Here is a 20,000-nt window from a genome sequence, read left to right as displayed (position 1 = left end):
AGCCAAGAAGAACACACACGGAGGGAGGAGTTTGAAGGAGAGGGGTGTTTCCTGCTGTTATGGAGGAAATTACTGTTCAAAACTATTGTTTAGATGTCTGACGTCTTACTGATGCCAAAAATGAATGGTTAAAGTGACTGTTCTATCGAATTTCACAAAAAGCTGTTTATCTCAGAATAAATTTTCAGACGCTGAAACCATGCTGTATTCAACTGCTAATGCTTACATAACTACTAACTCTACAAACTAACTCTTTTAGACAGAGAAAGCACACATTCTATTAGTTCTTTTGAGATATTGTGTGTTCACAAAATCCTAACAGAAACGAATCCTCGGCTCTTGAAAGATGAGCCAGAATCCTCAAAAAAACCCTCTGGCAGAAGCTAACTACAGTATTGAAAAACGGCTGGCAGTGAATGTGTTAACTGACAATGTTGTGCACACCGGATAGTTAGTTAGGTTAAGTTAATTAGGTTTCGTACATACATAAGTGCCTGGGTAGTGAGCAGATGGCGGTATTTGAAAATTTGGCTGGAGCTCAGTCAAACTTTATTTCATGTTAGAAATTAAAACTAACATGAAATTAGTCGAGGGGGCCACTCTGCACCCTGTCGTGGGCCGCACCTGGCGCCCGGGCCGCAGGTTGAGTATCACTCAACCATATACGCGCCATATACACACTTAAAAATGTGCAAGGTTATGTAACAACATCGTGTTGTGACAGAACTTTCACTTTTCCATTCATAAAATTCACCCTGTGCGCTCTGTCTGTGTTACGGACTTTTGGACCAGAGGGGCTTCCGTCGTCGGCGTGAGCGAGCTAGCATTAATGTGGAGATAATAAAATGAAAACAAACTCAAACTACACTCAGTGTCACCCGAAGCTTCTGCGGTTTCAGGTGACACTGCAGCTGCAGTATTTTGGATTTTCGGGTGAGCTGTTCCTTTAATTACTTAACTCCCTTAATTGATTTAAAGGGGATTTGGCGTGAATGAAGGAGTGAATGAAGGAGTGAATGGGGATCTTCTAATGGATTACAGCTTGGTGGAGAATAGAGATGTGTGCAGTCCTCCTGGGCCGGCGCCAGTGATCAGGAGGAAAGTGGGTTAGTAAAGTAGGCTGCGGGCTGTGGGTGCTTTAACCCATTGATACCTGATGCAGCATTTGCGTGCATATCCCTCATTTGTGTGTGTATCCCTTTAAGACCGCGAACCGCGTGATGCGGTTCGCGGTCTTAAAGGGATACACACACAAATGCTGCATCAGGTATCAATGGGTTAAGAGGCAGAGCAGCTCCTCTGCACCTGGCTGGGACATTAGCTGTGACAGGAAGTCATCCACTTTAAAGGGGGATGACACCCATTTTCGGAATTCATGTTATTTGTGAGCCCCAGGAGTCAGGACAGTCCAAGAAATCACCATGCAAATTAGGGATGCACCGATATGAAAAATGTGGCCGATACTGATAACCGATATTAACATTGCTGTTATGGCCGATAACCGATATTTACCGATGTTGATATGATCTGCATAAAAACACATGTAAACACTGAGAATATGAAACAGTAATGCATTTATTTATTTCCAAAACATGTGGAAAAGCCCATAAATCATAGATTCACCGGATTGTTTCTTCTCAATGTGAAAATTTTGGCTGATACCGATAAGCGATATTCACATCGCAACATCGGACCGATGCCGATATGTTGAAAAATTACTAACATCGGCCGGTACCGATATGATTGCCGATATATCATGCATCCCTAATGTAAATCTTATTTTAGTGTTATTATGGAAACATTTTAGACTGTAAACATCTGAATCCAACTGGGATCATCTATCAGAGGATTGGCCGCTGTTCTTATAATATTAGTTAGACCTTTCAGTGTGAACAAGTGTGTAACATTCTTCCCACTGAATTTTTTTAATGTTATACTTGGGTTAATAGCATAAGGCAGGGGTTTCCACACTTTCAGTAAGAAGGCCAGGGTCCACTTTGAAATGGGAAAATCTTCTGGGGCCCACCCGACCCAGGCCCACCCAACCCTTTAATCACAACTCTGATCAGCACACGTGCCAAAGATTATCTATTTTTAATTTTATTATTATTATTATTATTATTATTATTATTATTATTATTATTATTATATATTTTTAATTTAATTAACAGAGCATCTGAATTTGGGCATACAGCAAATTAATAATCCCTCCACATACAAAAAATGGGGCGAAATAGCCGGTAGCACTTTATTTGGATAGTCGGCCTGAGAGGCGTACAAACAGCCTCACGTGTATTTATATATCATATAATGAGGATATGGAGCGCGGCGTGACTGAAAAAGTGTTATTTACAGAGCGCATGGAGCTTGCCCTGTATGCTCCTGTTATAGCCTGTTTGAGGAGTGTACTCAGTGCGACAGATCTTCTGTGGGGATCCGTATGAAACTAAAGGTATTTGGGTGAGTAAAACATCATATTTTAAGCTGGAAATGAGGACCGTGGTGTAAAAAAACAAAATTCTCCTTTAAGTATAGGCCTAGTATGTGCAGAGTGTTCTTATGTGATATAATGTTGTGTAATGTCGTGTCGTGTCGTGTCGTGTCATGTCGTGTCGTGTCGTGTCGTGTCGTGTTATGTTATGTCATGTTGTCATGTGGTGTTATGTCACCTCTATCTCAGGCCTGGCCAGCAGCAATGAGAAGTTGATGCTGTCCTCTCTGGTCAAAATGGCCACCGCTTCTTCTCTGTTCTGAATATCCACTCCATTTATCTGGAGAGAGAGAGAGAGGAGAGAGAGAGGAGAGAGAGAGTGGGGAGACAGAGAGAGTGGGGAGAGAGAGTGGGGAGAGAGTGGGGAGAGAGAGAGGGGGGGGGGTAGAGAGAAGGGATATATCATTTATTAGATATATACATGTCTTGACATGGACTGATGACATGTCTCTTGTCACAGAGTCATATACAGCTTTGTAGTTGTGTAGATAGATGATCAGGTATATAAACTAGAATATAAACTGATATCTTGATGTAGGTGAGATTAATATGAAAAACCTAATATGAAAATCTATGAAAAACTTAACACATAAAACCATGGCACGTGAACTGAGTGTGTGTGTGTGTGTGTGTGTGTGTGTGTGTGTGTGTGTGTGTTTCTTTCACTGTATTCATGTATTCTCAACTCTGTTCACCAAACTGCATGGAGATGCTACATCTGTCCAAAGGTCCTGTGTCTATCTCCTGGGTGACGGCTGTCATGGGAACCGGGGCTGACATCATGCCTGGTTACCACGGCGATGCCAGGCGCTGACATCATGCCAGGTTACCACGGCGATGCCAGGCGCTGACATCATGCCTGGTTACCACGGCGATGCCAGGCGCTGACATCATGCCTGGTTACCACGGCGATGCCAGGCGCCGGCGGGCTATTCTTACCTCCCTCTTATGCCCACTTTTCACCCACACCCGTTTCTTAAAGGGGACCCCATGCTGTTTCCATATTTTGCATCATAACATGTTGGCTGTTCATATTAAACATGGCCAAAGTTTCAAATCATCATGTGAACGTATGTGAGAGTTATCCCCGTTAGAAAAAATCAGGGGATTTCGACTGCTCTGAACGAGAGGTTACGAGGGTTGAACGAGAACACGGGTGTAGTACTGTAGGTGATGTCAGATAGACCCATTACCTTACATGGTCATTACTCCTGCACTGCTCAAACCATAACCAACTAATGGGATCCTATGGAGCCAGCCTTGAGTGCAAGGTACTTTCAAAATGTAATATATTACATATTACTGGTCACTTCCATTTGAGTTACTTTACAAAATTACTGTCTGTGTAGAGTAACTCGTTACTTATTACACTACTTTTGCATTACTTTTACCAAAACAACAGCAGCAGCAGAATGACATGGCCGCCCCGGAACCATCCCGAAAAATAATTTAAACCGCCTTGAACTTCAGTGTAAACAATCCAAAATTCTAAATGTTATTATTTTACTTTTGTTATTGTCATCTGTAGTGGTTATTTGCATAAAAACACAAAGTTTGATTAGGAAATGATTGTATCTTTTTTAAACATGTGCCTTGATTAAAACATTTTTTTAACTCAATTTGTAACTTGAGCTACTTGACAACTGGTATAATATTACTGAAATCCTATAAGTAATAAGTTATATTACTGAGTTACTGCTAAAAGTAATATATTACATGTAATATGTTACTTTTGTAATGAGTTACCCCCAACACTGGTGATGTCACAATTCACTCTCCCAGACATTTACTACAGGCTGCACTTTTTTCCCCTTTTCCTTTTCCCCCAAAAAGTGTGTGACAGTTCACACAACTCTAATGTTGTAGCAATCCTGCAGGTCTGGAGGTATAAAGCAAGCACGCTGCCTCGCCTGTGCTGTCACAATATACAGTAGGAACCCTTCAGCTAGCTCTCACTCACAATGTCACAATAATAAAGGATGTGATGTATAGTTTTTTTGAGATAGGTTCACACTAGAGTAGTGCTCCACTGCTGTTCACACTAGTTTCTGCTGTCAGACAGAGGCTGAACTGAGTGGCTGCAGAAAGGGATAGTACACGGTGAATAATACGTTTCCCTCCAGCCCATCTGTGAAGCATGCAATGCTAGCAGTGTCAAGTGGAGTCCCAGAATAAAAATAATAACAACATATAGAACTGGAAATTGGCATACAGTAATACATGTCCCCTTTAAGGATGTCAGCTGGAGGATATAATGAGGAAGGAAATGTCAGACGGGTAAACTATTCCTCAACTCCTGTGTTCAGATTCAGATTCACTTTAATAGCCACAGTAAGTAATCCGATTACAAATGAGGATTTTGACTTAGTGCAAGTATGCAGAGCACCAATCATAGCAGACAGAAGCAATATAGGAAGACAAGCCCCGTGGGGAAGGGGGGGGGGGGGGGGGGTCCTGTTACCAAGCCGAACCCAGTAGAGGGTGTGACTTTGGCGGTCTATACAGGTGACAATATTCTTTCCTTCTACGTCCCTCCTCTCTGTGTTCCTCCTAGCTCTCTCTCTTTACTCTGTCTTGGTCTCCCCCTCTCTCTCTCTCTGTCTCTCTCTCTCTCTCTCTCTCTCCTGTGTCTCCCCCCTTTATCTCTGTGTGTATCTACCTCCCCCTCTTTTTGCCTGTATTGGTCTCTCTCTCTCTTCCTCTTCTGTCTCTCCCCTCTCTCTCTCCCTCTCTCTCTCTCTCTCTCTCTCTCTGTCTATTTTTAGGGCAGCAGTAACTGGGCTGCTGTCAGCGTTCTCTGATTGGACGAGCCTGTCCTGGGGATTACAGGTATACATTTCCATAGATTAATTTTAGTATTGTTTTAACCCTTATATCGCCAGATAAGGTGCAAAGGATGTGAAGTGTGAAGTGGCAACCTGTTCTCTCTCTCAACTCATCAAATGCTGACGTTTGGTCAGGACCCCTTACCATCACTTTTTAACTCATTCATGGCCAGTTTAGGACTGCCAATATTTAGCACAGGCCAAAGATTTTCATAATTGTTGGTCATCTTTCAAGACCAACAGTAAATTATCTATTAGCACCAAAGTGATTTGCAATACCTCAAAATGAAGATGTACGTCTCTGGGTTCACCAGGGAAAAAAAGTGAGCTTTTAGCATGTTCTGTACTCTACTTATAGCCATTTATATACACCCTGTTTTCACCAAAAAGGTCTCTCTGAGAAGATAAATTGCAGAAAATGGCATTTTTTGTAAATCACACAATCTCAGGCAGAACTCGCTCTCAATTCTTTTATTTTGAACTGTATTGAAATCAGACATGTAAATATTATTCGTTATGACACAAATGAAAAAAAAAAAAAAAATATATATATATATATATATATATATATATATATATATATACATGAAGTGCCTTTTTTACATTCAACAATACAGTTTACTCAGTGTGAGTGAGTGTGATCATAGAATAGAATGCAGAGATCAGTGTAGTCTCTCTCACACACTCTCTCACACACACACACACACACACACACACACACACACACACACACACACACACACACACACACACCTTACCGCGAGATCATCCGGGTCCTGTCGCATTGGAATCCAGTCTTCCTCGCCCTCGACAGGTTGCTTCGCTCTGTGTGAAAGCCATTTCTTTGGCGAGGCTGCTGTTCTCCTCCAACTCACACAGTTGTGACTCCGTCTCGTCTCTTTCGGGCTGGGACACAGTAACGGGGTCGAGGGACCAGGATCGATCATGTTGGTCACGGGTTTGACTACCGCGAACGATCGATGTCCGCTGCCCTGCAACAAGCCGATCAGCTCGTGCAGCGCGCCGAGGGGCGTTTCAATGGCGTTTCTCCTCTCTGCACAACTTCACAAGGAAGCGCGTTTCTCTGTTTTTCCTCCTGCTCATTTCAAAACAACAGCTGCGGTATGTGTTTGATCGCGTGTTGTCGGCTTGTCTTTGTGGCTAGGGACCTGATAACATGTCACAGGCTGGGGAAGTGTTTGAACTACGCGCTGCACTAATAAAAACAAAAACACGTCAAACACGTCTTTGGCGTGGATGGCTATTCCTGATAACACGTCAAAGACGTCTTTGGCGGTGAATGAGTTAACACACTGGGGACCCCTTTTTACAACATGCAGGGTAGTCCAATAGACTTCTATAGAACTCCCACAACGTGCAGGGTAGTCCAATAGACTTCTATAGAACTCCCACAACATGCAGGGTAGTCCAATAGACTTCTATAGAACTCCCACAACATGCAGGGTAGTCCAATAGACTTCTATAGAACTCCCACAATGTGCAGGGTAGTCCAATAGACTTCTATAGAACTCCCACAACATGCAGGGTAGTCCAATAGACTTCTATAGAACTCCACAACATGCAGGGTAGTCCAATAGACTTCTATAGAACTCCCACAACATGCAGGGTAGTCCAATAGACTTCTATAGAACTTCCACAACATGCAGGGTAGTCCAATAGACTTCTATAGAACTCCCACAACATGCAGGGTAGTCCAATAGACTTCTATAGAACTTCCACAACATGCAGGGTAGTCCAATAGACTTCTATAGAACTCCCACAACATGCAGGGTAGTCCAATAGACTTCTATAGAACTCCCACAACATCTGAAATTGACACCACAAGAGTGTGACAATGAAATCAAAGGGTGGCCAGTAACGGTGTTGTGATCTGGGTGGTGTAACGGTGTTGTGATCTGGGTGGTGTAACGGTGTTGTGATCTGGGTGGTGTAACGGTGTTGTGATCTGGGTGGTGTAACGGCGTTGTGATCTTGGTGGTCTAATGGCGTTGTGATCTCGGTGGTGTAACGGCATTGTGATCTGGGTGGTGTAACGGCATCGTGATCTGGGTGGTGTAACGGAATTGTGATCTGGATGGTGTAACGGTGTTGTGATCTGGGTGGTGTAACGGTGTTGTGATCTGGGTGGTGTAATGGCGTTGTGATCTGGATGGTGTAACGGTGTTGTGATCTGGGTGGTGTAACGGTGTTGTGATCTGGGTGGTGTAATGGCGTTGTGATCTTGGTGGTGTAACGACGTTGTGATCTGGGTGGTGTAACATCATTGTGATCTGGGTGGTGTAACAGCGTTGTGATCTGGGTGGTGTAACAGTGAATCAATCTTCGCTTATAACTTTACTAATACTTCGCAGAAAATTATGTTTTGTACAAGAATAGACGCGGGCTATTGTCTTCTTTGCAAAAAAAAGGCTGTTAACCCCGCATTTAACCCCGCATTTAACCCCGTAACGTTAGTTGGTGTCGGCCTTTGCAGAAAGCTCTCAGCTTCTCAGCAAGCGCTGAGAATGCAGCGCTGCGCTCGAGCTGCGTGTCGGGCTTTCCAGAAAGCTCTCAGCTTCTCAGCAAGCGCCAGGATTGGCCAATGTCAACTTCAGTCTCCAGAACGATCCAATCAAATCACCCACACGTTCTTGCGGTCCCGCCTTACAGTAGTGTTTCAACTGACTCTACCAGAATGCCATGCCAGTCGGACTTATAGTATTATTATTATTATTATATTATCATACTTGGAAACCGTTTTATAAAAAGCTGCGTGTGTTGTGGCATATATCCCGCTGATCAGCAGTTATCCCACTCGGCGGCCTCGTGGGATAACAGGTGATCAGCGGGATATATTTGCCACAACACACTGGCTCTCATGCTATATTGCTTAAATATATGTTTAATGAAGACATTATTACAATTTGATTTCATTTGAGAGGTTAAATCTGTCAAATCTTTTTTTTTTAAACAGCTTACTGGTTTGCTGCTGGGTGAGTGGGTGGATTTATAGAGGCTGTGTTTTATAGCAGGTGTGACCTTGAGCCTGACTGTAACACTCCCTGATGGGAGCCTGGCGTCAGCAGCTTCACAGCCTCACGCTTCACAGCAGCAGCAGCATGGACGTGTTTGAACTGGTGTGAAGCCGCCAAAACGCAGCCACTGAAGTTTCCTGATGACTTGAGTTGCTGCTGACCTGTGTCAGCAACACACACAAACTTACTGATGACACTTTTGACTTCTTCTTTTAATAATTGATTGTGGGCGACTCAACTCGTCCACCACTGATGTGTAGCAGCAGCTACTGATGTGTAGCAGCAGCTACTGATGTGTAGCAGCAGCTACTGATGTGTAGCAGCAGTTATGATGTGTAGCAGCAGCCACCCGGGTGATGTGCGTCGTGCCAGCTATCATCTCGGTGGAGAATATGAGGGTTGAAAGTGGCAGTTAGATAACGAGGGATGATTAGGTGGGCATGATGGAAGGGAGGCCTGTGTGGACATTTAGCTGGAGGGTTACACCTCCCCTCCCTCCAGGTCACCGGGTTACACCCCCCAGGGCACCAGGTTACACCCCCCAGGGCACCGGGGTTACACGACCCCCCAAGGCACCGGGGTTACACCTCCCAGGGCACCAGGTTACACATCCCCCCAGGCCACCGGGTTACACCTCCCAGGGCACCGGGTTACACCCCCCAGGGCACCGGGGTTACACGTCCCCCCAGGCCACCGGGTTACATCTCCCAGGGCACCGGGTTACACCTCCCAGGGCACCGGGTTACACCTCCCAGGGCACCGGGGTTACACGACCCCCCATGGCACCGGGATTACTCCCCCCAGGGCACCGGGTTACACCTCCCAGGGCACCGGGTTACACCTCCCATGGCACCGGGGTTACACGACCCCCCAGGGCACCGGGTTACACCTCCCAGGGCACCAGGTTACACGTCCCCCCAGGCCACCGGGTTACACCTCCCAATCAGCTTGTACATACAGGCGTCTGAGAAGTAGCTAAATTGGCAACACTGAGTAGAAGCAGATGGTTGTTCAGTCTGGATATCAGGCTAGGCGTGAACGGAAAACTTCTACCCTCTGTCTTTTTCCGATATGATGTGACGCAGATTGCACTGTTCTTTCACGTCTCCCAGCCAGTCTGGGGATTTGAACCAGCGAACCGCCGATCACAAGCTGTCAGCCTGCAGCCTCTCGTCCCGCGGGTCTCGCTCTGCTCTCTCATCCCGCGGGGCTCGCTCTGCTTTTATAGTGGCTGGTTATGAGCTCTGTTAAAGAAAGTGTCACCTTGAGACTGACCCCAATAAAACCAACCGCACGGCGCTGACGATTACATCAGTTAACTGTGACCTGTTCGTGCACAAACACAACTTCAACCTTGATTTACCATTAAAGAAAACTATGACTAGCCTACTATCATGTATGAGCCGCAACAATAAGTCAATTAATCAATTAGTCAATCGACTATTTCTTATAACCCATTCATCGTTTAGACCAGCGATCCCCAAAGTCCGGACTCCGGTCCGCATCCGGACCCAGAGGCCGTCCTATCCGGACCGAGCCCTATAACCTACAAATCATTGAGAATTGTTACATTTCACCGAGCCGGCACATGCTTTTCTACCCTTTACGGTAGGCTACTGGTTTAATCTGCCAGGAAGCTCACAGACCAATGCATGCGCTGTAAATCATCACACGTGATGCTACTGAGCCAATCAAATATCCGATTTGATTCTGCCTGTTCCAGTCGACAGTCGGTTCCAGTGCTGCAGGCGAGAGATTGTCAGACACGGAGATATGCGAGAGTCATTTAACATGGTGTGCTCAAAAGAAACGAGTAGACCGCAAAAACAAAGATTTCGTTTTAATCCGGAGCAGGCAGACTCTTGATGTTCATTCATTGTTCTCACGGGCAGTTCAAAACCAGGCAGTATGTCAGTGCGATGCGATCCTAACCTGTCTGTGAAAGCGCCACAGGAGCAAACACACTCAAATCCAGACTGAGGGCACACTCACACATTCACTGCCCAACGGCATGTGACGTTTGCATTGCGAACGATCGATAGATCAGTTCGGCAACAGGCAGGCAGACAGACAGACAGGCAGACAGACAGACAGACAGGCAGGCAGGCAGATAGATAGATAGAGACGCACTGGGACAGATAGATAGATAGATACAGACAGGCACTGAGACAGATAGATAGGGAGCTCACTTCTCTCAAGAGAAAAGGTGGAGTAAAAGGAAGAAAAGAAGATTTTCTTTCTCAAATTAAAACACTTTTAAGATGCACATTTTCCCAAAGCACTCTGTTGTATGTTATTTTTAAATGCAGCCATTATTTTACTTGAAATGAGAAAATAACATGTATTTATTATTATTGTAGGCTAGTTATTTATAATTAATCTAGTTAAATATGCAAACTAAATAAACATTGTTGATGTTTATGTAAGGGTTAATGTACGACGAGGTGTACATTATCACTTTTTAAGGGACGACGCGAGAGGCGTGAACCGTCCGAGGCGAAGCCGAGGATGGTTGCCTCCGCGAAGTCCCTTAAAAAGTGATAATGTACACCTCGAAGTGCATTAACCCGCTTATACCATGGTCACTTGCCAACAAAACAATAAGACCAGTCATTTATATTTCCATGTGTAATAAATAAAGCAATCTAAATGGCTAAATGTCTGTTATTCATATTGTAAATCAGTCTTCCACGAAATAAAATAGTCCCTCCCACTATTCCACCACCCTCCGTTTTAAAGCCGACTCAAACGTTAACTTTATCACAGGAATGCGGGTTTAACGATGTTTTGCGTTCTACATTAAATGAAGACATTACCGTTTGGCAGCTTGCTTTATTTTGTATGATAGATACGTATTGGCCAAGTATATTAACATTTAAGAGCGATCGAGTTTCAGGAAGTAACACAGAGCAGCGGGGGCTGTATGTGGTGACATGCAGAGAGAACTCTCTGCGTTAACGTCTGCGGGTCTTATAAGACGTAAATGGCGCGAGGCAGGAGTAGAGTGAAAACTATCTGCTTTCAGTATGTTGGAGTCCAGGTATGTTTTGTACAAGGACGTCTCTCAGTGTGTTGCTGTTAACTGCCCATTGCGTTGTTTTCTTTTTGTTGATCTCGTCTTTTTCCTCTTTGACTTGATTTGTGCATAGCGGGTGGACCCCTTGATTTGTATCAGTGATAAGAGGCAGCGCGCGCTCTCCCAGAGCGCCTGGCTGCTGGTTGCTGCAAGTTGTAAACAGGAGGTTTGACAGTTGACAGCTGAGAGCCCGGTTTCTGTCAGCTGACCAGAACAGAGCCGGCTTCTCTCAGGAGAGGGAATCTCCGAAACGAAAATTCTCTCTCTCTCTCTCTCTCTCTCTCTCTCTCTCTCTCTCTCTCTCTCTCTCTCTCTCTCTCTCTCTCTCTCTGTGTGTCAAAGGCCGGGCTCGTGCACGAGCGAGGGAAATCTCCTCTTTCTCGCCGAGAAGAGCCTGATGACGCGAGGTTAAAAAATCTCCGAAACGAAAATCAAAATTGTAAATAAGAGTTATTTTTGATAAACTGAGCACACAGGGGTGATTTAAATACTTACTTTGACCGACTCAATTTTTTTCTCAAGTTCCAAAATTGTCATATTAACCCTTAACGGGGGTATAGAGCTCAAACTGCTCTCCTGATAACACTGATGAAACTATGGCGCATTGATATGAACGGTGAACAGACCATTTAGCTAGGTGTCCATTATCACTGTACAATATCACTTTTTAATGGACACCTTGCAGCCAATCAGAATCGAGTATTCACCCAGACCATGGTATAATTTGATTTAACAGTCAGTCGTTGACTACATACAGACATTGTACCATTAGGCTACTGCAATCATTGAAGTAGCCTAAGTTCAATGGCACTGAATCATAACGCAAGCTACTGTACGTTACAATGTTCCGGACCTTTGCTTGAGGACATTTTCTCTAACTGGACCTCTATGAATTTTAATTGAGTGCCCCTGGTTTAGACTCTAAAAAGTACTGAAATTCTCTCATTTCAGCTTCTTAAAATGTGTAATATTTCTACATTAGTTTTCTATGACAGTAAATATTGATTATCTTTGGGTTGTGGACGCTTGGTCAGGACAAAAGAAGACATTTGAGGATCGATAAGGAAAATAACTGTTAGTTGCGAACGTGTGTGTGTGTGTGTGTGTGTGTGTGTGTGTGTGTGTGTGTGTGTGTGTGCGTGCGTGCGTGCTCGCGCGCGTGCCCATACGTGTGTGTGTGTGTGTGTGTGTGTGCGCGCGCACACGTGCGCGTGCGTGTACCTGCAGTATTCGGTCTCCCTCTCTGATGCGCCCATTCTTGGCTGCTATGCTGTTTGGATTAACCTGGAATGAGATCAATTAACCAATTAATTACAGAATAAATGAATCATTGAATGAATTAACAAATAAATGAGTTAATGTGTGAACGAATGACTGAATGATGAATGGTTGACTGGGAGGGTGGGTGGGTGAATGTCTGAAAAGCTGGATGAGTGAAAGAATGTGTATACTTGGTAGTATATAGGAGTGACTCAATGGATGAATTAATTAACTTCTTAATGGTTGAGTGAAATAAATGAATTGGTAGATTAATGAACAAATCAGGGATGCAAAGTGATATTGGCATTGGCCCGAAATAACATTTCTGCCGATATTGCAAATATCATCCAAGCCTGTTTACTAAGTAGGATGGATCTGATCGTTTTCTTTGAAAGAAAATATTACATAAATCAAACTATGGCATTTTCCACGTAACCTATACGTTGTGTCCAGTGAATGTGTACATTTTGAAAAGCATTGTATTTATTTAGGATCAGAGTAGGCATAATAATGTGTTAATTCCACTACAGGAGAGACTTTCTTTGAAATAAGGCGGATACAAATGCGTGCATATTATCGGCATCAGCCAAAAGAGTTGGAAAATATCGGCATATTGGATATCTGTATCCAGTATCGTGCAGGAGTGGTTTCTCTCCTCACCTCTCCCACGTAAATCCCCAGGTCCTCCTCATCGTCCGTCCGGTAGCAGACTGTCAGACCCAACTTGTCCTGCTGCCTCGACTTGTACAGCGCCACCTCCTGGGGAGAGGAGGAAGGAAGGAAGATTTATTTAGATTTATTTAATTTAGATACAAAATAGAGTTTGGGCTTGAAAATGCAAACCTGAACGGACCCCAGTGAGTTGAAGCCCGAGCCCGGCTTGCCCGAGATCATCACATACAGTACTGAGCATAATGTGTGTGTGTGTGTGTGTTTAGTTATATATATATATATATATACTTTAGTATATATACTAAAGGGGAGCAAGTGGGCTCTGCGATTTTTGTCCCGGAAGTGATGTCACCCAACTGGAAGTGATGTCATAGGCATTGTGACATCATCAGTGATGTCATAAGAGCAGTTGTGATGTCATCAGTGATGCGAAGTTGTGACATGTTCGAGCTTAGGAATCGTGCCTAGTCTCGGGGTCTTGTTCGAGTGAGGTGACGACGGAGCGTGAGATGGGCCGTAGAATCGGAGCAGCAGGAGTGCTATTTGGTTCACATTACCGCACCATTGTGACCAAGTTGTGCCAGGAAAGACTGTGCAAACTATATAGGCGGCAGCTACATAGTAGCTACAAATGGCTACATTTGAACAGAAAATCAATCGGCACCATGGACAGCACTGAGTGGTCACATGTAAAAATGCAGATTAGCCTACTGTAAATACACACAGACTGTAAATACACACAGACTGTAAATACACACAGACTTTTCCCCACACTTTTGTTTCTCTCTCTTTTTTCTCTTTTTTTTGCACAGTAGATCCAACAGGCTTTTCTGGGCCCTGTCGGGCTGAAACGGAGAACTCTAGTAGGAAAGGAAAGGAGAGAGTGTTTCACTTTGCTGACTTCCTTATGACCAGACTCCCATTAACCACCAAACAACCCCACCCCCCCACAACTAAACCCCCGCCCCCCCACAACTAAACCCCCGCCCCCCCTTCCCCACGAGTGGAATAGAGCAGACTAATGTTGCGAAACAGAAAAAGGGACATTCAGCTAAAACAGCGGCAGCGCTTCATTAGGTGTTCACACACTGAGCTGCCTGCCTGGCTGTCAGGAGAAGAAAACCTGAAAGCTGCTAACCTTAAAACACCACCGCTCGTTACAGGCAGCTCGTTACAGGCTGCTCGTTACAGGCAGCTCGTTACAGATAGCTCATTACAGATAGCTCTTTACAGGAAGTTTGTTACAGGCAAATCGTTACAGACAGCTCGTTACAGGTAGCTTGTTACAGATAGCTCGTTACAGACAGCTCTTTACAGGAAGTTCGTTACAGGCAGCTCATTACAGACAGCTCGTTACAGGCAGCTCCTTGCAGACAGCTCCTTGCAGACAGCTCGTTACAGGCAGCACTTTACAGGCAGCTCATTACAGCTCTTTACAGGCAGCTCGTTACAGCTCTTTACAGGCAGCTCGTTACAGGCAGCTCCTTGCAGACAGCTCGTTACAGGCAGCTCGTTACAGGCAGCTCTTTACAGGCAGCTCGTTACTGGCAGCTCCTTGCAGACAGCACTTTACAGGCAGCTCGTTACAGACAGCTCGTTACAGACAGCTCTTTACAGGCAGCTCGTTACAGACAGCTCGTTACAGGCAGATCTTAACAGGCAGCTCCTTGCAGACAGCTCTTTACAGGCAGCTCGTTACTGGCAGCTCCTTGCAGACAGCTCTTTACAGGCAGCTCGTTACAGACAGCTCGTTACAGGCAGATCTTAACAGGCAGCTCCTTGCAGACAGCTCGTTACAGGCAGATCTTAACAGGCAGCTCCTTGCAGACAGCTCGTTACAGGCAGCTCATTACAGGCAGCTCGTTACAGGCAATTCCTTTCCTTAACATTCACTCCCTGAACATGGTTAGTTCATTTTTCTGCCGCGCCATGATCACCACCCCTCCCTTCATCCTGATGTCTTCTGTCATCTGGTGACTTACTCTAAATGCATTAGTTGAAGAAGAAAATCAGATTGTTCTATAAAAAAAAACAATGAAGTAAATAGAAATGACCTACTGAAGGACAAAATGACAAAAGGATTGTGTTGGCACCTCATACTCCAGGTCATCCTGCCTGTCCACCTCGTGGTTGCAGATGTCAAAGTAGTCGTTGGGGTCGTTGTACTCAAACACACAGCTGCAGAGGAGACGAGAGGAAAAGCAATCGCTATGACATCAATCATTATTGATTATCCATTATTTGTTGTGTTTTGCTTGACATATGAATAAGCATTGATTTTAAAGTCACCGTGAAATGAAAAATGACTTTTTCAAATTAGTGGTTAAATTTCCATGACAGATATAAAAGCTACATCCAATAAAAACAGATTTTCGAACAGTCCCCGCCCAGAGCCATATAGAGAAGTAAGAGTTGCGTCATCTCCATTCACTCCAATGGACCGGTTTTTTGCCTCGCAATAGAGAGCCCCAGGAATGAGTCCGGAAAACATCGATGCTAACACTTCCGGTTCTTCACTGTTTTCGCCTATGGGATTTTTGAATGGGTTTTTGGCACAATGCTTCTAATAAGGTCTCTGGGCAATGCAAGCTTAATCAAATGCGAACCAGTGTTCAGCAGGATAATCTTCACACATGAGGACCACTTTTATGAGTTTTTAAGCTTTTACGTGCCGTTAAAAGGGCGGCTAGCTAGCAAACGGCTAAAGACTACACTGTTGAGTCGACGGGGATATTATACGTCAATAACGTCATCACTTCAAAGGACGAACACAGAAATTCTCTTTCCCTCACCTGGTTCAGCCCGGGGTAATCAGTGAGTGCACAGCAGCGCACACATCAACAACACTCCAGGTTGAGTGGTGACGTGACGGGGAAGCGTATGCGTAGTGCGTATGTGTAGTTCTGGATTAGCTTAGCACAAGCTTTTTACTTCTAGGGCTCACATTTACGCTTCAAAACTCATGAAAGTGGTCCTCATGTGTGAAGATTATCCGGCTGAACACTGGTTCGCGTTTGCTTGCGTTGCCCAGAGACCTTATTTGAAGCATTGCGGCAAAAACCCATTCAAAAATCCCATAGACAGAAACAGTGAAGAACCCGGAAGTCCACGACTTCCGCGTTCCGACTACATAAATACGTCATCCCTGGGGCTCTCTATAGTTCCCCGAAGTAAGGTTCTGGATTAAGCAGTGTTGTCGAGTTGCACCAGAATGTGATGTACTTTGATGTGATGTACTTTTTAAGGGTAAGATGGTTTAAAGAATCCAATTATATATTATCAGCATTATCTTATATGTACTTACTGGAAGTATTCCCCCGCACACACTATAGCTACAGTATTATGTAATCAAGCATTTTGGACTATTGTTGGCACCGCTCTCTCTTCAATCACTCTGGCCCCGCCCCTCTGCCTCTACCATCAAATCAAACTCTTTCTTTCCATAACTGATCTCCTATTGGTTTACACTTTCGTATGGTCCCTCCCTGCATTATAGGAATGGAATTAACAGTTCACCCCCACCCAAGAATGAACCATTGACTTCAACAGTACAACTGAAGTGAATTGTGACTGGTTTTCTCTGGAGTTGTGCTGGCACCCTCCCTGTGTGTTGTATGGACAAACTTCACAAACTGTGTCTCAACTGGCATGAGGGGGTGAAGATGATATAATTTTCTGTTTTGGGTGAACTGTTCCTTTAATAAAGTACAATGCTCTCAAAGTGCTGTTTTGTATAGTAAGGTCTGTTTTTTGTTGTTCTTGATTTTCTTTTCTGTAATTGTATGGTTTTTACTTGTGATTGTTGTTTATGTGGACCACAGGAAGACTATACTACACTGGCTAAAAGGGATGCTTCAAGGATTTTCAACCAGCTTTGAATCATTACAAAATCAGTAGTATATCCAAAAACGGAAATTCATTTAGTTTAACAGTTGAGAGTTGATTTGAGTTGCTGATGTGATGTCATTTGTGAATGAATGACATCACTGGTCCACAACTTCACTCAAATCACTCTGAATAACTGTCAAACTAAATGAATGCCTACAAAACATTTCATTTCATTGTTTGTTTGTTTTAGTGTTCCATTAACCCGTTGATACCTAATGCAGCATTTGTGTGTGTATATCCCTTTAAGACCGCGAACCGCGTGATGCGGTTTGTGGTCTTAAGGGGATATACACACACAAATGAGGGATATACACGCAAATGCTGCATCAGGTATCAATGGGTTAATAAAATCGAAATCTTTAAAAACAACAGGAGCCCAGGACTTACAACTCGTGGGGGAGGGGAGGTGAGGGAGGAGGCGGAGGAGGGGAGGCCCCTCCCCCCTGGCCATGGCTACGGCCCTTGCCCCTCCCCTGCAGTGTCAGGGTGTTGTGGAAGCTGATGTCTGTCTGCGTGCCGTGGTCCACACAGTCTGGAATGGCCACCATCACCACAGAGGTCAGGCTGGAGCTGCCTATCCCACTACATGCTGCAGTGGGAGAGGGTGGGGGGGGGGGGGGGGGGGGGGGGGGGGGGTTGAGGAAAGATGTAGAAAGTAACTAAGTACACTTACTCAAATCCGCTACATGATGTACTGTCAGTACAGTTTTGAGGTACTGGCACCTTACTTGAGTATTTCCATTCTGTGAGACGTTCTACTATCCCTCGACATTTTAAGAGGGAAATCTTGTTATTTTACCATCCACTATATTTATCTGCCAGCTGGATTTACTAGGGCTGGGTGTGGGTCAATACATTTCAAATATTGACTGCTCAAAACAGTCGCTAACGGTATACCTGCATTAGATCCTTTTTGTACACAAATCTATAGAAGAAAATTTGATGGTTTTGCTCGCAACTAATCACCGCAAGCGTTCTTTGATTGAAAGTGACGTCACGTGTGATTGGCCCACTACCACAGCAGCTACAGTCCATACAGTCGGTGGTGGGGAAGTCGTATAGTCGGTGTAGGTGTTAGGTGTAGGTTAGGTGTAGGTGGTGGCGTAGGTGTTAGGTGTAGGTGGTGGTGTAGGTGTTAGGTGTAGGTGTTAGGTGTAGGTTAGGTGTAGGTGGTGGTGTAGGTGTTAGGTGTAGGTGTTAGGTGTAGGTTAGGTGTAGGTGGTGGTGTAGGTGTTAGGTGTAGGTGTTAGGTGTAGGTGTTAGGTGTATGTGGTGGTGTAGGTGTTAGGTGTAGGTTAGGTGTAGGTGGTGGTGTAGGTGTTAGGTGTAGGTTAGGTGTAGGTGGTGGTGTAGGTGTTAGGTGTAGGTGGTGGTGTAGGTTAGGTGTAGGTGTTAGATGTAGGTTAGGTGTAGGTGGTGGTGTAGGTGTTAGGTGTAGGTGGTGGTGTAGGTGTAGGTGACGGCGTTGGCAGTTCAGCGTGCTGAGATGCCACCAAAACATTAAAATTCACACGATGAATATCAAATAAAGTACTCTATTGGTATATTGATACGTGTACTGGTTTTGGTATGCCCAGCCCTACTTACTAGTTACTTTGCAGAATAAGGTTTTACATGCAAAATGTTGCTTTCAAGATGGAGCAGTTAGACCGACAACCTTAACATACTGACAGGAAGACGCACGTTGATGCGTCAATAATTTAACAGTCTGAAACAATGAGGACTTTTACTGTTGATACTTCAGTATACTTAACTGCTAATACTTTGATCATTTGAATGCATAAGTTTTACTTTGAATGCAGTAGTTTTCCATCATTTGCTACTGAAGTATAAAGGATTTGAGGATTTCTGGGGTTTTTTTTCCTGGTGAAAAGAGTCAAAAGCACTGATTGCATGAAATACATGTGTTTATGTTGGTGTGTGTGTGTGTGTGGGGGGGGGTGCTGTACCTTTCCTCCTGTGACCCTTACGGACTGACCCGGGTTGCTGCAAAGGATCCTGGGAGTTTTGTGGTCTGTCCAATGGGAGCTGAGATGGCCTTCTCCCTCTGACCTGGAGAGCAGGAGGAGGAGGGGACAAAAACACTTTAGTTCAAAAACAGTTAGCTTCAAGTTAGCTTCAGGTGAGTCTCACAGTAGCCAGCTGTAGATACGATACATCTACATCTGGAACAGAACTGTTGAAAAGTGATTAACGCCCGCCCCCAAGACAAAAAGAGAGGCGCGACAGACATGTGAATTGACCAACCATGGACAGCATGCCGGACTTCCGTAACTGCCAAGCCAATCAGATTTAGCCGCACGATTCGTGTCGGCAGAACCCGGAAATTTGACTTGTGATTCAGACCCTCCCTGCTGCCATAAGACGTTGGGTCTGACCACCTGAGACTAGCTTCAGGTTAGCTTCAGGTTAGCTTCAGGTTATAGCTTCAGGTTAGCTTCAGGTTAGCTTCAGGTTATAGCTTCAGGTTAGCTTCAGGTTAGCTTCAGGTTATAGGTTCAGGTTAGCTTCAGGTTAGCTTCAGGTTAGCTTCAGGTTAGCTTCAGGTTATAGCTTCAGGTTAGCTTCAGGTTATAGCTTCAGGTTAGCTTCAGGTTAGCTTCAGGTTATAGGTTCAGGTTAGCTTCAGGTTAGCTTCAGGTTATAGCTTCAGGTTAGCTTCAGGTTATAGCTTCAGGTTAGCTTCAGGTTAGCTTCAGGTTATAGCTTCAGGTTAGCTTCAGGTTATAGCTTCAGGTTAGCTCCAGGTTATA

General features: G+C 44.6%; 1 protein-coding gene and 1 long non-coding RNA gene across 2 annotated transcripts in view; both read right to left on the bottom strand.

Annotated features, from left to right (window-relative positions):
• The window catches only part of LOC310795041, a 664,395-nt gene that overhangs the window by 486,255 nt on the left and 158,140 nt on the right, over positions 1–20,000 (bottom strand). The gene's annotated exons all lie outside the window — the stretch shown is intronic.
• LOC310795034 (PDZ domain-containing protein 4-like) overlaps positions 1–20,000 on the bottom strand; it is a gene marked incomplete at both ends in the record, with an annotated part of 169,632 nt that overhangs the window by 16,016 nt on the left and 133,616 nt on the right. The window contains 6 exon segments of the mRNA XM_083657054.1: positions 2,670–2,771; positions 12,649–12,711; positions 13,348–13,446; positions 15,453–15,537; positions 17,635–17,836; positions 19,197–19,299. Coding sequence (XP_083513180.1) covers positions 2,670–2,771; positions 12,649–12,711; positions 13,348–13,446; positions 15,453–15,537; positions 17,635–17,836; positions 19,197–19,299 — 654 coding nt within the window.

Source organism: Poromitra crassiceps, assembly GCF_964638095.1.
Source record: "Poromitra crassiceps genome assembly, chromosome: 20".
Lineage (NCBI taxonomy): Eukaryota > Metazoa > Chordata > Actinopteri > Beryciformes > Melamphaidae > Poromitra > Poromitra crassiceps.
The sequence above is the reverse complement of the archived record's forward strand: the minus strand, read 5'-3'. Positions and strand labels throughout refer to the sequence as shown.